The 22,565-nt window shown below is 44.4% G+C and overlaps 1 protein-coding gene across 1 annotated transcript in view; it reads left to right on the forward strand.

The window, feature by feature from the left end:
* cln6b (CLN6 transmembrane ER protein b) overlaps positions 1-17,649 on the forward strand; it is a 17,801-nt gene extending 152 nt beyond the window's left edge. Inside the window, exons 2-8 of the mRNA XM_078256201.1 lie at positions 5,878-5,998; positions 7,276-7,374; positions 7,477-7,665; positions 8,217-8,272; positions 8,901-9,023; positions 15,907-16,035; positions 17,502-17,649. Coding sequence (XP_078112327.1) covers positions 5,878-5,998; positions 7,276-7,374; positions 7,477-7,665; positions 8,217-8,272; positions 8,901-9,023; positions 15,907-16,035; positions 17,502-17,649 — 865 coding nt within the window. The remainder of the gene's footprint in view (positions 1-5,877; positions 5,999-7,275; positions 7,375-7,476; positions 7,666-8,216; positions 8,273-8,900; positions 9,024-15,906; positions 16,036-17,501) is intronic.
* The last annotated feature ends 4,916 nt before the right edge of the window (positions 17,650-22,565 follow it).

Consider the following 22,565-nt stretch of genomic DNA (forward strand, 5'->3'; position numbering starts at 1 on the left):
GTCTGGCATTGCCGGCGTCAAAATAGTTTACCAGGGTATCCCATTTCACATATCTGCATCATGTCTTATGATTGTCTTTAACTGTTTTTTAATAAATTAAACTGAACTGAAGACTTTTCTTTTCGATGCTACCTAGTGACGTAGAAAGCCGTGCAGATGTTGACCAGCTGACCCAGAGACTGAAGACAGGACACATTCAGAAACCGTATCTCACTCAGAACAGCATGGATGGTTGTTTTCTAAGTGTGTATGAAGCACCAGAGACACTAAATAACTCCCCAAATCCCAGAAAAAGAGATTATTTTCATAATATGGACGCTTTAAGGTTTAAATGATGTTCTCTTAGTGTTTTCGTTATGCATTTACGTTACCTAGGTTTTAGTCTTGATGTAGTGTTCATGTATCTTTACATGGGTAGATTGATGACCTCTGTATATCGAGTGTGTGTAGAGGTTACAGTTTTTCGCGATTGTTTACACACATTTTCTGAAAGCATGCTTCATGCTCTCAGAACTCTACACACAAATCAAAAAAACACCCACACAATGGGCAAAACCCCTCAATTGTTTGCCCATGTGATGAGTCAGTGTGCACATTTCAATGCCAGTTTGTTGCCAAATGCAGAGAATTGTGTGTAGTGTTTTGAAAAAAGTGTGTTTTAGAGCCATAATTTGAGTGTAAAGCAGGAATTATGCTTGTAGTTTAGCAGAATTGGTTCAGGGGGTTGGTGCACGAGTCACATGTTGTGGTCACTGTGTCTCAAGTACTAGTATTTATGTGTAAACAATTGAGAAAAACTGTAAATAAACTTCCACAGATTTCAATATCTCTGGCTCTTTCACTTCTTCCGCGTAGCTCGCTACAATACAGATATTTATGATCTGTGCAGTGAAGCACATCAGCTTCTACCTGTGTTCATGTGAAACCAGATTAACGCTGTCTTATAAAAACACGGGGCGGAGAGGGTTATACAGATTACAGGCTTATCTGCTGGCAGATCAACCTGCACACAAGCTGCTGTATTTTAGCATCAAATGATTTCGCTTTGCATGAGCTTTAGTTTCAGTCCGAGAGACAACTGTGAGGAAAACGGTGTTTAGCTTCAGCACCGGTCGGAGGAAACGTCCAAAGAGGAAACGACGAGAAGGGAAAACAGGGTTCATACGTGGAAGCTAATCAAGATAAATGATAGCAGCAGGATTGTCTCTACTGTCAACCCAAATTGTCTCTCATTGAGACTTAGACACCCTGTCAGGCCTGTGATACTCTGGCTCTTTATACTTTAACGTCACATTAAATAAGAAATAAATAGACAGAATATTAGAGATACAAACAGCTGGAAAAGAGAGATGCAGCCGTCCAACCGGAAGAGACAGACCTCCGCTCTGCACGCAGCAACTTTCATGTGCAGGTTTGTAAAATGTATTTTTTATATTTTTGTCCCACCTTTTGTCCCCAGGAGCTATTCCAGTCATCTCAGCTGTGTAACGGTTAAAGGTGCACTTCCTGGTTTTGTTTCTGGCACTGAACCAGGAAAAGTTCCTCGTATTTAAGTCGAGTTTAAAAACAGATGTGTATTTCACAAAAAGTGTTCCAAACCATCTGACGATATCGATTGTTAGTTCCTACTAGAGTGCGGATCGGGCTGCATTTTTCTGTTCGAGCCCGACCCGCATCCGACACTGTTAAAATCTCGTACTTTTTCTCATACTAATGACACATGTACGTTTGTCTGTGTGGAAAGCCTGGCCTGGTCCTACCAGACTCTGGTCCATTAGCCTGGTCCTACCAGACTCTGGTACATTAGCCTGGTCCTTCCAGACTCTGGTACATTAGCCTGGTCCTTCCAGACTCTGGTACATTAGCCTGGTCCTTCCAGACTCTGGTACATTAGCCTGGTCCTACCAGACTCTGGTCCATCAGCCTGGTCCTACCAGACTCTGGTCCACTAGCCTGGTCCTACCAGACTCTGGTCCATTAGCCTGGTCCTACCAGACTCTGGTCCACTAGCCTGGTCCTACCAGACTCTGGTACACTAACCTGGTCCTACCAGACTCTGGTACACTAGCCTGGTCCTACCAGACTCTGGTACATTAGCCTGGTCCTACCAGACTCTGGTCCATTAGCCTGGTCCTACCAGACTCTGGTCCACTAGCCTGGTCCTACCAGACTCTGGTCCATTTCATTGGTCCAGAGAGTCTGGCCTCTCTCCATTGACAAGTGTTAACTTCCTTGAAGGCGGGTACTCTGTTGAAGTTTAAAACTATTGGATCTGCCCAGAGCCGCTCTGGATCTGCCATAACCAATCGCTAACGTTTGGTCGTGATGTCGGCTTAGCATCGCTAGCGTTAGCCTTAGCCAACTCCTTCACCACTAACAGAGCAAGCTGGAAAATCAAACTGTTCCCAAACCCCGTGGGGAGGAGGACCACAACATCATGGCCACCAACACAACTCAGCAAAGATTGTTGTCTTGCTCGGGCTTTAACTTCTGGATATTCAGCAGCGTTGCCACAACAGACCAAATGGCTTCGCTCGCATCTTTCTCCGCCGCCATTACGGAACTACAACTCAAACTAGCGCACGGCCTCAATGTCATTGTTCTCAGCCACTCCCTCTGTTCGCTGATTGGACCGACAAAAATTTTGAAGGAGAAAACCCAAGACTATACCGCAAACCCAGATGTAGTACTGAAGGGAAATGAAAATTGAGCATAAGTACGTAGGAGGGCGGAGCCAGGCTATGGAAAGCCCGCTTTTATTAAGCAACTGTAGGAAGGCATTCAGAAATGTCAACAGATGAGCGTATCAGCTCACACGGGGCAACAAGCTCACGTTAACACAGGCACGTACCTACATAATAAGCTTTTTTTTAATTTAAAATGTTCAATGCCTTATCGCGCTGATGTGACCGAGCCCGACCCAAACCCCAACATCATTTCTAAATATCTGTCCGAACTCGGCCCGGCCCGTCAGTCCCGTCAGGCTCGGTTATCCATCCTCTAGTTCCTACCCTTTAATCCGACCCACAGGAGCGTTTTCCGTCCTCATATATAAACCACAGAACATAACTGTCACGGTTTTAAACACTTTGTTAATGTTGTAAAACGGTCACAATGATGTTAAAAAAGATATATGCTCTTCAGCCCTAGATTAAAACAGAGTTGTGGACCAACATTGCCATGACTTGAAAATTAGATACGATGGATCTACAGGTATTTTAAAAAAGAAGAAAAAAAAACAGTGCTTCCTGAAGCGTCCTGAACCCAGAGAGTGTCGTGACCTGACGCATGCTCTCCTTCCATCATCCCCAAACTCTGAGAAAACTGGATTTCCTCCGGCGCTAATCTGCTCTGTTCCTCTGTCACACATCCAGCCGAGGATCGGCTAATGTCCTGCTGCTTTCATTTTGATCCAGCAGCATTTATTATGTAATCAGGTTAGTCTCACTGACACAACACTATCTCGCTCTCAGAGAGGGAGACACACAACAATACAGCAGCAGTTTCAAGATAGAAACCAGCAGCACAGCACACATTTCTTTAGACATCTGATATAAGAAAAGTTGAATATATTTATTGATTAATGCATTTTATGTGTTGTGAATAATGTTACATTCCATCCTGTGAGAACTCCGAAGAAAGTCATTTTATTTGTACCTTAAATTGCAAAAAAATTTCCCAAACCTTGGGACAATCCTTCTGCCCATCCTGAGTCTTTTGTATCTCACTACACGTCATCTAAATGAATGTAGACATTGTTAGAAAATATCTAGTCTATATCCACGATGTTCCACTTCTGGTGGATTTATGAGGACTATGGTTAACTGCTCCTCAGATCTCTGCAGGGTAAATCCAGACAGCTAGCTAGACTATCTGTCCAATCTGAGTTTTCTGTTGCACAACTAAAACTATTTTTGATCGTACACATGTTCCACCAAAACAAGCTCCTTCCAGAGGCTATTTAGCAGAGGCACCGTGGCTCTGTCCGGAGCTTAGCGTCGCCCAAGACGATTGTGATTGGTTTAAAGAAATGCCAATAAACCAGAGCACGTTTTTTCTCTCGTCCAGGAATGCTGTGTGGACGGGTTCAGCCCTATGTTCCCACAGCCCTATGTTCCCACATTTCTAAGATTTTTCTTAACATTAGGCCCTATGTTTGGGTTAGGGTTACATTCCCATCTGTCGTCCATTGCTACTGGATAATAGGTTGGGTGTAATTGGCTACCAAATTGGGAGAAAGGGCTATAAAATCTGATACAAATTTATGAAAAAGGAAATGTGGGAACATAGGGCTGTGGGAACATAGGCACTCTCCCGTGTGGACTAGCGAGACCTTCCTCTGTAGCGAGCACGGTGAGACTATTTGTGTCCTAAATTGCAACACTGTGTGAACAAACCTTGGGACAATCTATCTGCCCATCCTGACTCAAGTCATCTAAATGAATGTAGCCATTGTTAGAAAATATGTATATCCTTGTGTGTCTCATTAAACCTGTAGAACATTGTGAACTGAACCATTGCTTTGTGTCGCTCTGTTCTCCAAGATCTCGCCACTGCTTTCAGAGTCAAAATAAACAGGGGTCAAGCCAGTAGACGATAGGCTTCAAACCACAAAATAATCCTAGTCAGATTGTTTCACAACATTATGTATACTGAACAAAATTATAAACGCAACACTTTTGTTTTTGCACTTGTTATTTTTCATGAGCTGAACTCAAATATCTCAAAATATCTCAAATATATAAGACTTTTTCTATGTACTGAGAGGGGGGAACACCAGAGCAGGGGGAATGAGAGGGGGGAAACGTCAGAGCAGGAGGAATGAGAGGGGGAACGCCAGAGCAGGAGGAATGAGAGGGGGGAACACCAGAGCAGGGGGAATGAGAGGGGGGAACACCAGAGCAGGGGGAATGAGAGGGGGGAAACACCAGAGCAGGGGGAATGAGAGGGGGAAACGCCAGAGCAGGGGGAATGAGAGGGGGAAACGCCAGAGCAATGGGAATGAGAGGGGGAAACACCAGAGCAGGGGGAATGAGAGGGGGGAAACACCAGAGCAGGGGGAATGAGAGGGGGGAAACACCAGAGCAGGGGGAATGAGAGGGGGGAAACACCAGAGCAATGGGGAATGAGAGGGGGGAAACACCAGAGCAATGGGAATGAGAGGGGGAAACACCAGAGCAGGGGGAATGAGAGGGGTAACACCAGAGCAGGGGGAATGAGAGGGGGAACACCAGAGCAGGGGGAATGAGAGGGGGAAACACCAGAGCAGGGGGAATGAGAGGGGGGAAACACCAGAGCAGGGGGAATGAGAGGGGGGAAACACCAGAGCAGGGGGAATGAGAGGGGGAAACACCAGAGCAGGGGGAATGAGAGGGGGGAACGCCAGAGCAGGGGGAATGAGAGGGGTAACACCAGAGCAGGGGGAATGAGAGGGGGAACACCAGAGCAGGGGGAATGAGAGGGGGAAACACCAGAGCAGGGGGAATGAGAGGGGGGAACGCCAGAGCAGGGGGGATGAGAGGGGGAAACACCAGAGCAGGGGGAATGAGAGGGGGAACACCAGAGCAGGGGGAATGAGAGGGGGAAACACCAGAGCAGGGGGATGAGAGGGGGAAACACCAGAGCAGGGGGAATGAGAGGGGGGAAACACCAGAGCAGGGGGGAATGAGAGGGGGGAACACCAGAGCAGGGGGGATGAGAGGGGGGAAACACCAGAGCAGGGGGAATGAGAGGGGGAACACCAGAGCAGGGGGAATGAGAGGGGGAAACATGGCAGAAGATACGTTTCTTAAACCAAAACGTAGCGGTGTAAATGTAGCCTGAGAGACCTTTGTGCAGGTTTACCCGTGTCCTGTAACATGTTCCTGTGTTCTGCAGCCGGGCGGCCCGTTCTCTGGAGGTGGAGGCGGTTCTGTCCAAGCCTCAGTTCCACCTGGACCTCTGGCTCCGCTTCACCGTCCAAAACTGGCTCCTGGATGTTGGCCGGCCTGTTGTCATGGTATTCTGTACTTCATTCCTTTTTATGGAGGATGGTTTCAGCCATAAATAAAAAGAGAAAAGTCTATATGTTTTAATTTATTTATATTCAATTATTATTTAAAGTCTCATTGTAGATTGTTCTCGCTGTGTTTTACCATTTTTAATCCAAGCTGAGATTGAAATATTTGTCAGTGCCATATCACACATTTTCTCTAACTGAAGTAATGTATTCAGGGTCCTGTTTTAACGATCTGAGGTCGCGGCGTGAAGCTCCTGCTGCAGGTGTGTTTAGGGCGTGTCCTAATCCACTTTTGCTAGTTTGACGGCGGTAAAAAGGGTCCGTGCACCGGGCGCATGGTTCTAAAGGGTTGACCTTAGTGTCTTCATTAATCATAGGTGTGTTTTGGGCGTAACATGCAATCAACCAATCAGAGATCATCTCCCATTCCCTTTAAAAGCCAGGCGCGTTTGGACCTTGGAGCATTGCTGTTATGATGGAGGATTTGCACCGTAATATTGTTATTTGTAATCTTCTGCATGTGTGTGTGCTGCTGTGTGTGTGTGTGTGTGTGTGTGTGTGTGCTGCTGTGCGTCCCTGTGTGTGTAACAAGCATAGTGTGCACGTGCTGTGCACGAGCCTAGGAGCATTTTACTAATGCTCTGTTAAAATAACAATGAAATGCTGCGTTATTGACTTTAGACCAGGTTTTTGTTGGTCAATGGTGCCATCACTTCCCACTGCCTCAAGATAGCAATACTCCCAGAATGCACCTGAACACACCTCCCTGTAAGACCAGCACGCCCAGAATGCACCTGAACACACCTCCCTGTAAGACCAGCACGCCCAGAATGCACCTGAACACACCTCCCTGTAAGACCAGCACGCACAGAATGCACCTGAACACACCTCCCTGTAAGACCAGCATGGGCCACCGATGGGTGCAGGTGCATTTGCTATTTAAACGACGTGGGCGCTGGACGGGAAACTGACAACTGGTCGGTCTTAAACTAGCAAAGAGACTTGTGTCGGGCTTTACGCTGCGCCGGGTGCAAGATAGGAGCCCGGAATATATATCCATTACTACTTGAATTGAACAGTTATCTATTAAATAAAATAAATATTTGTGAAACTGTGATACATTTGTGAATGTATTTTGACAAAATGTGAAATTCACAGTTACATGCTTTTCATGTTCTTTTACCATAGACATGTAAAGTCAGTTTTTTGTTTTTTTTGGGATATTATCTTTAAATCAGAATAATTCCGTTTTTACAGTGTGTTTTCTTCCTTTGCAGCTGGTCCTCCCAGCCGACTGGTTTCCTCTGAACCGTCCCGGTGCTGCCGAATACCTCCACATCCTGTACAACATCTGCACACCGCTCATCCAGCTCAAAGTAACCGTGACAACACAACACGCCACTACACACATGGAATAATAAACTCATATAAGGAAGCTTTTTTGTTTTCACATCACAGTCAAACATCCGTTCTCACAGATGCTTGAGCGCAGCCCCAGGACGTTTCCCCGGCTCGCCGTCCAACTCGGCGTCATTGCCGTTGTCATGGGGACCAGCCTCCACCTGGTCGCTGACTCCATCACCCGACGGCTGCTGCTGATTGGCTACCAGCCGCACCTGTCGCTCAGAGAGAATCCAGTCATGAAGGACCTGAAACCGTCTGCCCTGGTACGGAATGTCTTCCTCTATGTTTCCCCCTCTCATTCCCCCTGCTCTGGCTGTTCCCCCCTCTCATTCCCCCTGCTCTGGTGTTCCCCCCTCTCATTCCTCCTGCTCTGGTGTTTCCCCCTCTCATTCTTCCAACAAAGAATACTGTGAATGTTAAAATATGTAAAGTCACAACTAGGGTGTCTAAGGTGTTGTACCCATGTACAGAAAAATAACCTTAAATTATCATTATTAAAAGCAGATATACGGCAGAGTTTGTCTATATCGGCATATTTTTTCTCAGACAGTAGCTCAGTTTTTCACCGGAGAAGCAAAGTCACTTTGCAGTTTATTTATAATGATTCCCAATTTAATGCAAATATGTTGCTGATGGAGCCCCGGCCAAGTGGGAAATTATTATTATTAAGTGAAAGGAGTGGAAAGGAAAGTGACCTTCCTGTGAGGACATGTCAGGAATAAGAACACACAACCTCGACGCAGGAGGACGACGGCTCTGTGTATGTATCTCTGATAAGGTCTGTAAGAGTGATGAATATTATTTTATTTTGCAGATCGATGCCTTTGACCTTCTGTGTTACTTTGACGACACTCTTGGTCATCTAATGTGGTAAGAACATTATTTTTTTATTGTAACTCACCAATGTTCATATAGTAGAGTTACACCATTGTGACTCTATTCAGACCATCCTCTCCAAGAAAACGTCCTTATAGGTCGATTGTGCATCAACTCATAATGACCCATAATCACGTTTGCCGCTAGGCAGCGACCCCATCGTTATCGGAGTAACAAGAAGTAATGTGACAAACGTTCACACTGCAAGTCTTCATGCTTAATTCAGAGTTTTTGCTCAGATCAGAATTTTTGTTTGTCTGTTCATATGACCTTTTAAAATGTGGCGCATAATTGTAAGCCCCTAACCCTAAGCCTTCTTTATCTAAATCCAACTGTCCCGTTCTTGTCCCGCGTGTCATGGAAACATACTTTTATAAGCCCACCCACGACCTTTTCCTTAACCTAACTGCATCAGTTTAGATAAAGCGTGTTTAGATCTGACACTAAAGGAGACTTTTAGCTTCAATAACAACGCCAAAGGCTCCTGACCAAGCATCCGTATTTTACGCGATGGGAGTGAGAATTCTCGATCGAATGTGTAAAAATAAGAACACTTTTTAGCTTAATTGGCTTTGAATTTGAACAGTTTTTGGAGCCTTTGATTATTCCTTCTCTCCTCCAGGTATGTTCCCCTTTTCCTCGTCCTCTTCCTCTTCTTCAGCGGAAGTTTCAGCTACCGGAGACAGGAGGAGAAGATGCCAGCGGCTGCGTGGATGCTACTTGTCCCCAACGCTGCATACTTCTGGTCAGACTGCTTTACTGCTGTAGATCACACATACTGTAGTTTCTGTCAGTAGCCACTAAGGCTACAATCCAAAAGCAGAGTTTTCTCCGTTTAAACTAACACACCCAAACCGCAGATCCCATAAACGGTTCTTGGAGAACAAGATGTCGTGACCGATAAGACCCAATCAGGAGGAGAAACATTGGCGTCAGTGTCGGTGTTGCCAAAGGTCTCTATTTGCGGCCGTTGAGACTGCAACACAACCCCGCAGATTCCAAACCAAAACGGGTCAGAAGTGTTTCCAAATGTCTCGGGTTTAGGAGCTCGGAAACGCCAGAGCAGGGGGAATGAGAGGGGGGAAACACCAGAGCAGGGGGAATGAGAGGGGCAAACGCCAGAGCAGGGGGAATGAGAGGGGGAACACCAGAGCAGGGGGGAATGAGAGGGGCAAACGCCAGAGCAGGGGGGAATGAGAGGGGGAAACACCAGAGCAGGGGGAATGAGAGGGGGGAAACGCCAGAGCAGGGGGGAATGAGAGGGGGGAAACGCCAGAGCAGGGGGAATGAGAGGGGGAAACGCCAGAGCAGGGGGGAATGAGATGGGGGAAACACCAGAGCAGGGGGGAATGAGGGGGGGAAACGCCAGAGCAGGGGGATGAGAGGAGGAAACACCAGAGCAGGGGGAATGAGAGGGGGAAACACCAGAGCAGGGGGAATGAGAGGGGGAAACACCAGAGCAGAGGGAATGAGAGGGAAACGCCAGAGCAGGGGGAATGAGAGGAGGAAACACCAGAGCAGGGGGAATGAGAGGGGGAAACACCAGAGCAGGGGGAATGAGAGGGGGAAACACCAGAGCAGGGGGAATGAGAGGGGAAACGCCAGAGCAGGGGGAATGAGAGGGGGGAACACCAGAGCAGGGGGAACGAGAGGGGGAAACGTAGCAAATGATATTCCTTTTTAAACCAAAATGTAGCAATGTAAATTGCACGGCTAAATGTAAACGGGAATATTAGTAGAATATTCACTTTCATCAGCTGTGTAAAGAAGAATAGCGGCAGAGCTCTGACTTCAGTGGCTCTATAATAGTGTTAATCTCACGGAGGAGAACCCACCAAACAACTTGTCTTTGTAATGAAACTCTCAGAGTGAGAAACAGATGGAGTCACTGAGGGAAAGCGGTGTTTGCTGGAAGTGGTGATTAAGTCCATTAGCGGGCTGCAGGAGAATGAATCTACATTACGTTTGTGTTAAGAGCTTTGTGAGGAGGAAACAGCTCGGCATTCTTCACTCGACTTCAGCCGAGTCTCCTAAAAGTTACATTCCCAAACACTTATATTGCATTCTCGCTTACATTTCGAGGGAAACTTATTTTGTCCCAGATAAAAAAAAATGTTGACGTATCACAAATACGTTTCCAATCAAAGTCTGTGTCAAAGTCCTCGTAGGGAGGGATAGCTCAAGCAAACTCTGGGCTTTCGGCCAGGAGTCTTCATGCAATATGTGGCATATAATGATGCAATGAGGCTGCTGCTTCGAGTCCCCATATGTCATAGTAAATGCTGGTGTTTCTACATAATGAGGCACTACTGAGGCAATTTATGTAGACATTTATGTGTCATTTGGATGAAAACAGCATCATAAAGAGCCCTACAAAGATCTGCTTTAGATTCTCATCTTAACTCAGAAAACCCTGGCGTGACAGCTTGCACACAAATTCTTAAAATGATAGATTTGTATTTTGTATGTTCTTTTGTATGTATTTCTTGCTATGGACCTAGCGGAGAGTCTGAAATAAAAACCTATACTAATATTAATAAGCAACAATCCTCTGTGCCCTCTAGAAAAAGGTTTCATCCCACCACTTGAGACCTTTAAGCTATAGTGCCAGAATTGTAATGAATGACAACAAAACTGTCGGCGCATCCACATGATAAAAGCCTTCCGTGATCACACCCCCCTCCACACAGTTACTAGTAGCCGAGGAGGACACGGAGGATTAAAAAAACATGATGGACTTTTCAGAAGAGGTATTTATCTTTTTGCGCGTGAAAGTCACCGGACGCTACAATCTTCTGAACATAGTCACACTGAGAAATACAGAGAGAGTTGTGTGGAGCTGATAGTGTCCTCGTAAGGAGGCAGGTTGGGGGGGGTGGATTGACTGACTTTTATGGACCTATTTCCATGACGTCTTTACGTCCTCAATGTAGTTTTTGTTGTAAAAATTGTATTTTTACTTGTTGTACTAGTTCCATTTCCCAATGTTAAAGCTATAGTACGTAGTTTTTGATCTGAGGAGGCGTTAACCATAGTCCTCATAAATCCACCGGAGTTCCAACACAATCCGGCAGCACCGGAGCAATCATGGACCATCATGGATATAGACTAGGCTCACGTCACACCGGATGTCCGTCCCCTTCCACTACACGTCATCTAAATTAATGTAGCCATTGGTAGAAAATATCTAGTCTACATCCACGATGTTCCACTTCTGGGGGATTTGTGAGGACTATAGTTAACTGCTCCTCAGATCTCTGCAGGGTAAATCCAGACAGCTAGCTAGACTATCTGTCCAGTCTCAGTTTTCTGTTGCATGACTAAAACTACTTTTGAACGTCTACATGTTCCACCAAAACAAGTTCCTTCCCGAAACTATTTAGCAGAGTCACCGTGGCTCCGTCCGGAGCTTAGCGTCGCCCAAGACGATTGTGATTGGTTTAAAGAAAATGCCAATAAACCAGAGCACGTTTTTCTCCCAACCAGGAATGCTGTGTGGACTAGTCCAGACCTTCCTTCGCAGCGCTGTGGAGGAAGGTCTGGCAATGCGAGTTTACCAATATGCAAATGAGTATATAATGTCATCTGGCAACTTTTACTGACTTTTAGAGCTAATGCTAGCTACTTTCATTAACCCTCTGAGGACGAAAAGATGCTCCGGCATGTCCAAACGACGTTTGATAAAACTCCTACTCAAAAAGCAATATAACAAAATTTTATTTCAGACACTTATCTAATATTTTAATCATACATTAACACTACTGACTGTGTGACTTTGGTAAACTCATTTCAAGCACCGAAACAATTCATACAACACATCATAAGTTAAAGTGCACTGATTGCACCAATGTGCAAGTTGGAGCAGTATAAGAAGTCCTTCATACCAGCTGCTATACGACTCTATCATGCACAAAAACAACTTTCCCTTATTTATATTTTTGTTTTTTAACTTATTGGTATGGATATAGTTCAGTAAATGTGTGGTGTTATGTCTGTCATTAAGCTGCTGTGACACTGTAATTTCCTGCAAAGGATTAATAGAAGGATCTATCTATCTGTCTCTCTCTCTATCTATCTGTCTGTCTGTCTGTATGTCTGTCTGTCTATCTATCTCTCTATCTATCTATCTCTCTATCTCTCTGTCTGTCTGTCTGTCTCTCTGTATGTCTATCTATCTATCTATCTATCTATCTGTCTATCTATCTCTCTATCTATCTGTCTATCTATCTCTCTATCTATCTATCTGTCTATCTCTCTATCTATCTATCTATCTATCTCTCTATCTATCTATCTGTCTGTCTGTCTATCTATCTGTCTATCTATCTCTCTATCTATCTGTCTATCTATCTATCTTTGAAATAGAGATTTGAGGAATTTCAAAAAGCCACCATCAAAGTTTCAGCTTTAGTGCCAAATTATCTCTTCGCACATTGCTCTGGGACAGATTTGGGTCTCACCAAACAGAAAGCTGAGTTTGTTCTGAACATTTTGATATGAAACACATGGGGATCAGTTATATGCAAATACCTCAAAAAGGTGAATTTAAGAAGATGTGTGAAAATGTTCTTAGACCTCAGATGGTTAAAGGAATGCAACCTCTTGACAACGTGCGCCAGTCGCTGGGACAGGGATGTGTAATCAGGGAGAAAAGATGCTTCCCTCGAAATGTAACTGAGAATGCAGTTTAGTTACATGGAAACATCATTTCTTAGTAGACAGGGGTTGTTGTCTTCGGTACAACTACATGCAGACGCTCTCACTCAGAGAGAAGTCCAGCTTGGCCGACAGCAGAAAGAGATTATATTCTTTCCCTATCAATAAAAACACAATGTGAGGAGCGTAGGGGGTCGGTCGGCTCCCTGCTGAGACCCCGGCAGCAAAAACAGGGAAACAAACCAACGACATCAAAGTAAAAGGACTTTAAAAAGATTATGTTTGAGAATCCATGACATGCTGTGTTATAAGTTATCAGGGAATTACATGCTGGCTGATTATTCTGGGGTTATTCTGAGTGGATGATACTGAGTCACCACTGTGCACAGCGTAAACTCATCTTTAAATAAGTATATTCAAGAAATGTATGCTGACTGAGAGTACACATGCACCATCGGATATCAATCCGAAGCGATGCACATAAATGTCCCAAAGAGAAAGGAAAATGTGTTGTCGGAGAATAAATCTCTTTTATTCTGTAGCTGCCTCTCCACCACCTGCAAGTTATTTAAACTACTACAGTGCCCGTTCAAAATGTGCCTGTTTGGAACGGGCCGTTTGCCTGGCCTGTGGTAGTGCTGCTTGTACCAAACTGTACCCCAAAATGACTTACAGAAGGACCCCGAACCACTTAATATGCAACTCCACTGTAAAGCCTACAACTGACTTACAGTGTAGACTACTACTACATCAGAGGAAGACATTGTACTACTACATTTACCTGACAGAGAACGTGGCAGATTCAGAATATAATCACAAAATATCACAATGAAAATGTGGAGTAATCAGACATTTGCCTCATGGACTCATGGCAGTTTGCTTCCCATCCTTTTCATTTGATTTTACAGTGTGTTCAGGGGACAGGCAGCTAGTAGATAGTGAAGTGCTGTATGTGATAAAAAAATGTTGTAGCCTAAAAAACGCGTGACATCCCTTAGAGCACCTTTAATATCCAATGCTGTCCAAATGCTCCAAAATCCAAACCCCAAGTTCATTAGGGAACCCAAGTGTGAAGTAGATTGGATGAAGGGCTCATGAGATATCTCAAAGACAGATCACACACACACACACACACACACGCTTCCCGATTTATTAGACAGATGTTTTGCAGCTGGGAGCAGGTACAGATATTTGTACAGAAGTGTGCATCTTACTCACAAATCTCGTCATTTTTAGTACGCATATGTAACAGGTGTGAGCTGGCGTTGTGTTATAGAGAAACACCAAAGGCCAGTGTTCCCAGTTGAGTGGTTATATTCTGGTAATAGACAAACATTAGTTTGCAACATAGCCTACACGCTGCTTTGTAAATCAACAACTGCACTTTGTCTTTAAACCTCCTCTAAGTAGACATCAACATAATGAGCAAAAATATGAATAAACATATTTTAGTAAGTTAAACTGGGAAGCATGCAACGTACGCCATTCCCTTAAAAAGTGGCAGAACACTAAAGTACAGAAGTATACACTTCTGGTGAGTGGAAGCAAAGGCATTATTAACCATGTTACACATACAGACTATTGTGTGAATCCTTAATTTGTTATTTTTTGTACAAACACATTTCACTTGGATAACTAAACACTAAGGAAAATGGATTAAGAAGAAATAAACACACTGCTGCCTCCAGGCTTTAAGTGTATTTTTATTTTGCAGTGACAGCTAAAGTGGAACTGTAACTGATGAACAATACACCTGAGGGGGTGTGTGTGTGTGTGTGTGTGTGTGCGTGTGTGTGTGTGTGCGTGTGTGCGGGTGCGTGTGTGCGGGTGCGTGTGCAGAGAGAGAGAAAGAGACAGAGACAATCAACAACTGCACTTTGTATTTGTCCGTAAAAAAACCTCCTCTAAGTAGACATCAACATAATTAACAAAAATATGAATCTCTTCAAATAATCTGCACAATGTTATAAACATACATAGTTTAGTAAGTTAAACTGCACAGGTCATTTAAAGTGTCAGAACACTAACCCCCAATTTCCACCAACTGCAGAACGGCTGCAGATCCGCTCCGGAACGGCGGCGCAGTCAATAGGTTTCCATTAAAGTCAATGTGTGTATTTTCACTGACTGCTGGGTCCCAGCTCCGGCGGTCCGCAGCCCTCCGGAGCCGATACACAGAGCTTCTATTTCTGCTGGACGCCGGAGAGCTCCGCAGCGACAGGAAGTCTAAAGTACAGAAGTATACACTTTGGTGAGTGGAAGCAAAGGCATTATTAACCATGTTACACATACAGACTATTGTGTGAATCCTAATTTGTTATTTTTTGTACAAACACATCACTTGGATAACTAAACACTAAGGAAAAATGGATTAAGAAGAAATAAACACACTGCTGCCTCCAGGCTTTAAGTGTATTTTTATTTTTGCAGTGACAGCTGAAGTGGAAACTGTAACTGATGAACAATACACCTGAGGGGGGTGTGTGTGTGTGGCGTGCGTCGTGTGTGCACGCGTGTGCGTGTGCGTGTGTGTGCGTGTGTGTGTGCGTGTGCGTGTGTTTGTGTGTGTGCGTGTATGTGTGTGCGTGCGTGTGTGTGTGTGTGTGTGTGTGTGTGTGTGTGTGTGCCTCCAGGTGTTAGAAATAATTGATTAGGTAGTTCTCAGGTGTTGCTGACTAATTACTTTACTCAACGAGGTCAGCACTTACAGCTAAAACCAAAAGTCAAGAACCATGCCGGGTGTTTTTGCCTATTATATACAATATGTTTTATTCATATTACTGCTTCTTGCATTTCATTTTTTCAGACCCTTTGGTCAGACGTTTTATGTGATTAGAACAGCATTTAAAAGGGATTGAGTTTGAGTTTATTGAAATGATGCTCACAGTTAAACAACTGAATAAAAACAGAAACTCTGGCCCTATATATATATATATATATATATATATATTTTGAATCTGTGACCCTCTGCTCAGGTACCTGATCACAGAGGGACAGACCTTCATCCTCTTCATCTTCACCTTCTTCGCCATGATCGCTACGGTGATGCACCAGAGGAGGCGCGGCATGGTTCCCGACGGCAATGGCCTCTTCATGCTCTACAGGTACGCTTTGGGATTAAAGTTTGTATCACACATTTAAAACAGCAAATCGTCACCACAAAACAAATGAGACTGTCAACTGAAAAACAAAAAAGAGGTTTGTTTCAGCATCATTCTGATCATCCAAATGATAGACAACTTTTTAGGCATTCTTTTAATGAAATATCATGAAAAATAGTGCACATAGCTGCTGTAAACGGAGCATGCCTGGACCCCGAAAAAACACCCAAATAAGTTGTTTGTTCATCAGCAATTCTGACCTATATTTTAGGTTTCTAGTGGCGGCGCCCTCTAGCGGCCATAGTAGTTCTGACGGGAGCAAAGCAGGAAGTAAGGTGAGGAAGTATAAAGGTCCAGACACACCAACCAGACAGCCGACCGTTGGCAGAAAAGGCATTTGGGCTGATCAGTCTCCCCAAGTTGGTCAAAAAAGTTCCTCAGAACACACCAAAGAGACGAGACGTAATACGTCTCCATACCAGCAGGCGGCGCTAATCTGAATTGTCGCTGTCATGGCGTCTCGTTCAGTATACGATCTCATATTGTCCTAAAATAGTTCACCGAAACGTGTTTCTGGAAACATCTGAAGAGAGAAACAGGCCCCAGCTGCTGAATCTGTCTTCATTTCAGATCAACAAAGGTCAGTTTAACAGATGTTCGTCAGATGTTGAGAGACTCTAGTCACGCTCATCCCGCTCCCCGTTTCCTGGTCAGCTCTCCACCAATCAGATGGGTCATTTGATGCCCGCCCCCCCCAATTATACATGTCAACTCAGCCAAAATGAAGGACGACGGCCCCTCGGACGGACGACGGCACGGAACACACCGAACAGACTCGAGTCACCGACCTCGCCAGACTGTCCAACGGCCGATTATTGGCTCGGTGTGTAGTAGGCTTTAGAGTTTCAAATGTCCTGGTAAGAAGGCAGGTTGGGGGGGAGGGGGGTGGATGGGTCAAACAAACCCAGGACTTTCACCCAGGATGTAATGTCCCGTTTGAACAGAAAAGGAAGCAGAGAGTTTTTATTTTGAAGTTAACAAGACAAACAGATAGGGGACGATATGCTTCTGTCCCTATCTGATACATGGGCACCGATGTGATTTGTATCGTGATTTTCATTAATTGCGATTTTCTTTTCCTTCTTTAACAACAGAAGTTTAATAAAACCCTTCTAGAGACAATATATCACGAGAAATTTCTAAAAACTGATAGTTCTCTAAGAATGATGACATCACATGTCAGTCAGTCAGTCAGTCTGACGTTTATTTACTTTGTAAAGAAGAACATAACATGGATCTTCTGCGTTTAGCTGAAAGTGTATCTGACGTAGCCGCCATTGGCGGTACAATATCAACAGAACACATTTGGGTCAATCATTGGAAGAAAATACATTACACATTACACAGCTGAGATGAGTGGAATATCGCTGTATGGTTTGTCCTGATATGAAAACGTGTTCCTCTGGTAGTTTCTCTGCAGCTCTGTTCCTGGTGGCGGTGTGGGTGGCGTGTCTGTGGAGCGACGGCATCCTAAGGAAGAAGCACCCTGGGCTGATCTACGTCCCGCAGCCTCGCGCCGTCTACACACTCCACCTCCGCCAGGACACGCACACATAACACAACACTTGCTCCAACAGACACACACTTTCACACTGCCACTGACTCGATTTGTTGAAAGGACAAATATTGGATTTCCTCTTCTCTGGTTCTGAATTTTCAAACGTCGTACTGGCAAAATGTTTTAAGTGTGTGATGATGACAGAGGGGGACAGAAATGTTTCAGATCGCCCGGGGCTGTCTGGCCTGAGTGAAATATCTTCCAATGTTAAAGCAAAGCTTTGACAAATTCCAGTAAGATGTGAAGAGAGTCACCCTTACTATCAGCTATGGAGCCCTTTGGGATTTACTCCTACCCGTACTGCAGGGAAATGTCACAGAGTTGGAAACTCTATTTGATCTTCCTCATAAAAAATTGGTTTAAAGGAATAGTTCCGCCAACATGTTCTCACTCCCATCGCGTAAAATACGGACGCTTGGTCAGGAGCCTTTGGCGTTGTTATTGACGCTAAAAGTCTCCTTTAGCGTCAGATCTAAACGCACTTGGTCGGGACTATTGGCGTCACTTTTGACGCAGTTAGGTTAAGGAAAAGGTCGTGGGTGGGCTTATGTTTCCATGACACGCGGGACAAGAACATGATGGTTGGGTTTAGTAAAAGAAGAACGGGACGGTTGGGTTTAGGAAAAGAAGAACGGGACGGTTGGGTTTAGGAAAAGAAGAACGGGACGGTTGGGTTTAGGAAAAGAAGAAGCGGGACGGTTGGGTTTAGGAAAAAGAAGAAACGGGACGGTTGGGTTTAGGTAAAAGAAGAAGCAGGGACGGTTGGGCTTTAGGGAAAAAAGAAGAAGCGGGGACGGTTGGGTTTAGGAAAAGAAGAAACGGGACGGTTGGGTTTAGGAAAAAGAAGAAACGGGACGGTTGGGTTTAGGAAAAAGAAGAAGCAGGGACGGTTGGGTTTAGGTAAAAAAGAAGAAGCAGGGACGGTTGGGTTTAGATAAAGAAGAAACGGGACGGTTGGGTTTAGGTAAAAAGAAGAAGCGGGGACGGTTGGGTTTAGGAAAAGAAGAAGCGGGGACGGTTGGGTTTAGGTAAAAGAAGAACGGGGACGGTTGGGTTTAGTAAAAGAAGAAACGGGACGGTTGGGTTTAGGGAAAAAAGAAGAAGCAGGGACGGTTGGGTTTAGTAAAAGAAGAACGGGACGGTTGGGTTTAGTAAAAAGAAGAACGGGACAGTTGGGTTTAGTAAAAAGAAGAAGCAGGGACGGTTGGGTTTAGGTAAAGAAGAACGGGACGGTTGGGTTTAGGAAAAGAAGAACGGGACGGTTGGGTTTAGGTAAAGAAGAACGGGACGGTTGGGTTTAGTAAAAGAAGAACGGGACGGTTGGGTTTAGAGTAAAGAAGAAGCGGGACGGTTGGGTTTAGGGAAAAAGAAGAAGCGGGACAGTTGGGTTTAGATAAAGAAGAACGGGACGGTTGGGTTAAGGTAAAGAAGAACGGGACGGTTGGGTTTAGGAAAAGAAGAACGGGACGGTTGGGTTTAGGTAAAGAAGAACGGGACGGTTGGGTTTAGTAAAAGAAGAACGGGACGGTTGGGTTTAGGTAAAGAAGAACGGGAAAGTTGGGTTTAGGAAAAGAAGAACGGGACGGTTGGGTTTAGATAAAGAAGAAGCGGGACAGTTGGGTTTAGGAAAAAGAAGAAGCGGGACGGTTGGGTTTAGGTAAAGAAGAACGGGACGGTTGGGTTTAGTAAAAAGAAGAAGCGGGACGGTTGGGTTTAGGAAAAGAAGAACGGGACGGTTGGGTTTAGGAAACGTGACACGCGGGACACGATCCCCGGTCTCCTGGGTGAAAGTCCTGTGTTGTTTGACCCATCCACCCCCCCAACCAACCTCCCTATGCGGATTTTCGTCTCTCTTAGTGTTCCGTCATCTTCAAACCCCGTGTAGCTGCTGCTCTCCCCGGTGCGTTCTACACACACACCGAAGGGCGCTTTTTACGTCCTATCTGACGCTGACAGCCACTGGCCAAACGTCCGTATTTTCGGAGTTCGGAGTGAGAACGGGTTGGGCCGACACGCCCTAAGTTTGCATCGGGGTCAGTAGCTGTCTTTATGTTTGTTTGTCTTTTGTCCGGTTGAAATATACCAATGCTTCCCCTCCTTCAGACTCATGTATGTTTTCATCCTTGATCAATGAATCGATCATCTGCCAGAACTTCACCTGGACCACAACGGACAACATTAACACTGTGTTCATTCCACACGTTCAGTTTATTTTTTAATGTTTCTGTTTTCTATCAACCTTCAGCTGTTTGTCTGTTTCATAAGGAAGCACTTTGCAGTCACAAAAGAAAAGAAATTAGACACTTTATCTCATAATTACAAGAAAAGATGAGATATATATAATATTTCCCAGTATGTGTGTGTGTGTGTGTGTGTGTGTGTGTGTGTGTGTGTGTGTGTGTGTGTGTGTGTGTGTGTGTGTGTGTGTGTGTGTGTGTGTGTGTGTGTGTGTGTGTGTGTGTGTGTGTGGGTGTGGGTATACACCTGAGGCAGTGTATGTGTGTGTGTGTGTGTGTGTGTGTGTGTGTGTGTGTGTGTGTGTGTGTGTGTGTGTGTGTGTGTGTGTGTGTGTGTGTGTGTGTGTGTGTGTGTGTGTGTGTGTGTTTTTGGGTATACACCTGAGGCAATGCGTGTGTGTCTCATAACGAGAAGGAAATTAAAGAGAATGCCCATGTCTGATCCTGCAGCCTGGTTTACTAATGATTGTTAACTATACCTTAACTTTTCTCATAATTACAAATCTTTTCTCATAATTGTGGGATAAAGTGTCTCATTCTGTTTCTTTTGTGCTTCTGTAGATTCAACTGTAATAGGTCCAGTAAGTTGGTCTGAATAAAACTACTAACTAATTCAAATGTTCAGCAGTTTGTTTCCTCTCATCTGTCTCCTCTGTGGCGAATCACAGCTGAGTCATTAACATGTTGGAGGGAACATTAAGGTTTATTGCAGTCTTTATATGTTATTGTACATCGGTGCTACGTCAGCAGCTTTGAGGGTGCACAGAGAGCGATTTCTACACCCACGGGAGCAGAAAATAGACCAGAGAACATGTCGCCCTCACCTTCTACATCAATCAGCCTTCTAAATGGTTCTGACAACACTAAAGGATAAAGAAGAATCAAGAAAATGACACCTGAGTTACATCTATCTGTCTACTATCTATCTGACTATCTGTCAGATTGGACAGATAGTCTAGCTAGCTGTCTGGATTTACCCTGCAGAGATCTGAGGACCAGTTAACCATAGTCCTCACAATAATCATATATCAATGTTAAAACCTCATAAAGTGACATTTTCATGCCATGGGACCTTCAAATGAATCGTCGATATAGACTACTCTCGACAACACTTGCGTGTACTGAAGTTATTTGCATACACACACTGTTTCGGATTGTTGCAATATTAATAAACATTTGCATAAAGCATGCATATTTGTCTGCTCCCATGTTGATAAGATCGTTAAAATGTGTGATTAATTTGTGATGAATTGCGAGTTACCTATGGACAAGACTTTTTGCGATTACCTTTTGTATTGATCGACAGCCCTAATCAAATCCAGACACGCGTTTTAGGACTGAGGGTACCAGACATATTTGATAGATTTGAAGGTCCAGATCTCTTCCCAGCACCAAAGCAAAGGCACAAAAACCTCTTTAAGGTTGGGGAAAGATTGTGGTTTCAGCTGAATGTCAATTAAAATGTCATGTCCCAACATTTCCACTTCCTGAATAAAGGCAGACTGTGATCTTTTCCGAACCATAACCAAGTCCTGTGAGTGCAAAATCCTAATCAGATATGATACATAGAAAGGTCAGCACTGGCTTGAAGTATGTTTTAATTAACATTTAACAAGAAAACATCATCTTCCCCGAACCTTAACCAATGTGTTTGTGTGACTCTGCTGTCACAACCCTACAGCGTAATCGGAAAAACATAATTTAAAACATAATTTCTAAGAGACACGGTTGCGCCTAGAGAGGGAGAGAGAGATATTGGATTTTGGATTTTGACACTTGTCTGTTGACGCCTCTGTATGTTTTCAGTGTTGTTTCCTATTTTGGCTGCTTCAATTTTCCAACGCAGGAACTTTCCCCAGAGACGTAAGATCTAATTACGTTTCGTCTGCAGGGACCAGGGTCTGAATTAATTTCTGGGGACATCATTTTACCCTCCACAAGACTGTGTATATAAACATCATAGTTGGTTTGTGTCCAACAACCATAGCAACGCATAGAGCTGACCGTAGGCCGTAAACAGGCGAGAGACCACAAAGTGTCACAATCTGCAGTAAAAACCCAGATTAAGACGCAGACTCTGAATGCACTGTATACATGTCCAAAGAATGCTCCTAAAACCTGAATAATACAAACATATACCACGACACGAAACCGTATTAGAACGTTGCAGAAAACGTTTCAGCGGTCTACACCGACCCGTCTCAGCTTGACTCAATCCAGCTGGTGGTGTCGCTGCGTCTCAGCTTGTCGACTCAGTACATTATAACCGGCGGATATTCATTTTCTGCATTATATCTGCAGATAGAACTTTTGATGCACGGAAAGAACACACTTTTGATAGCCCCAGTGATGGTGAACGTAAACTCCCATGCTATAAACAACTGCACCAAAACATAGACATAAAATCATCAGAGCCAGCCGCTCCATAATAATATCATATTCTGAAGTAGCCAAACTTACTGTACCTACACTCCCTCCTGCAGCTTTGGTCTCCATCTCTGTTGCTTCTGGTAATCCACATTCAGACCCACAGCAGGCTTGTTGTTCATCCTCCTCTTGCTCGTTTTGTTCTTCCTCTTCCTCATATTCCTCACTGTCCTGTCTTTCTCCCTGGTGTGCTGGCTCAGATGTGTCGCTAACATGCTAGCAGTATTAGCGCTTTTTTTTTGCAGCATTTT

This window comes from Sander vitreus, chromosome 8 (assembly GCF_031162955.1).
Source record: "Sander vitreus isolate 19-12246 chromosome 8, sanVit1, whole genome shotgun sequence".
NCBI lineage: Eukaryota > Metazoa > Chordata > Actinopteri > Perciformes > Percidae > Sander > Sander vitreus.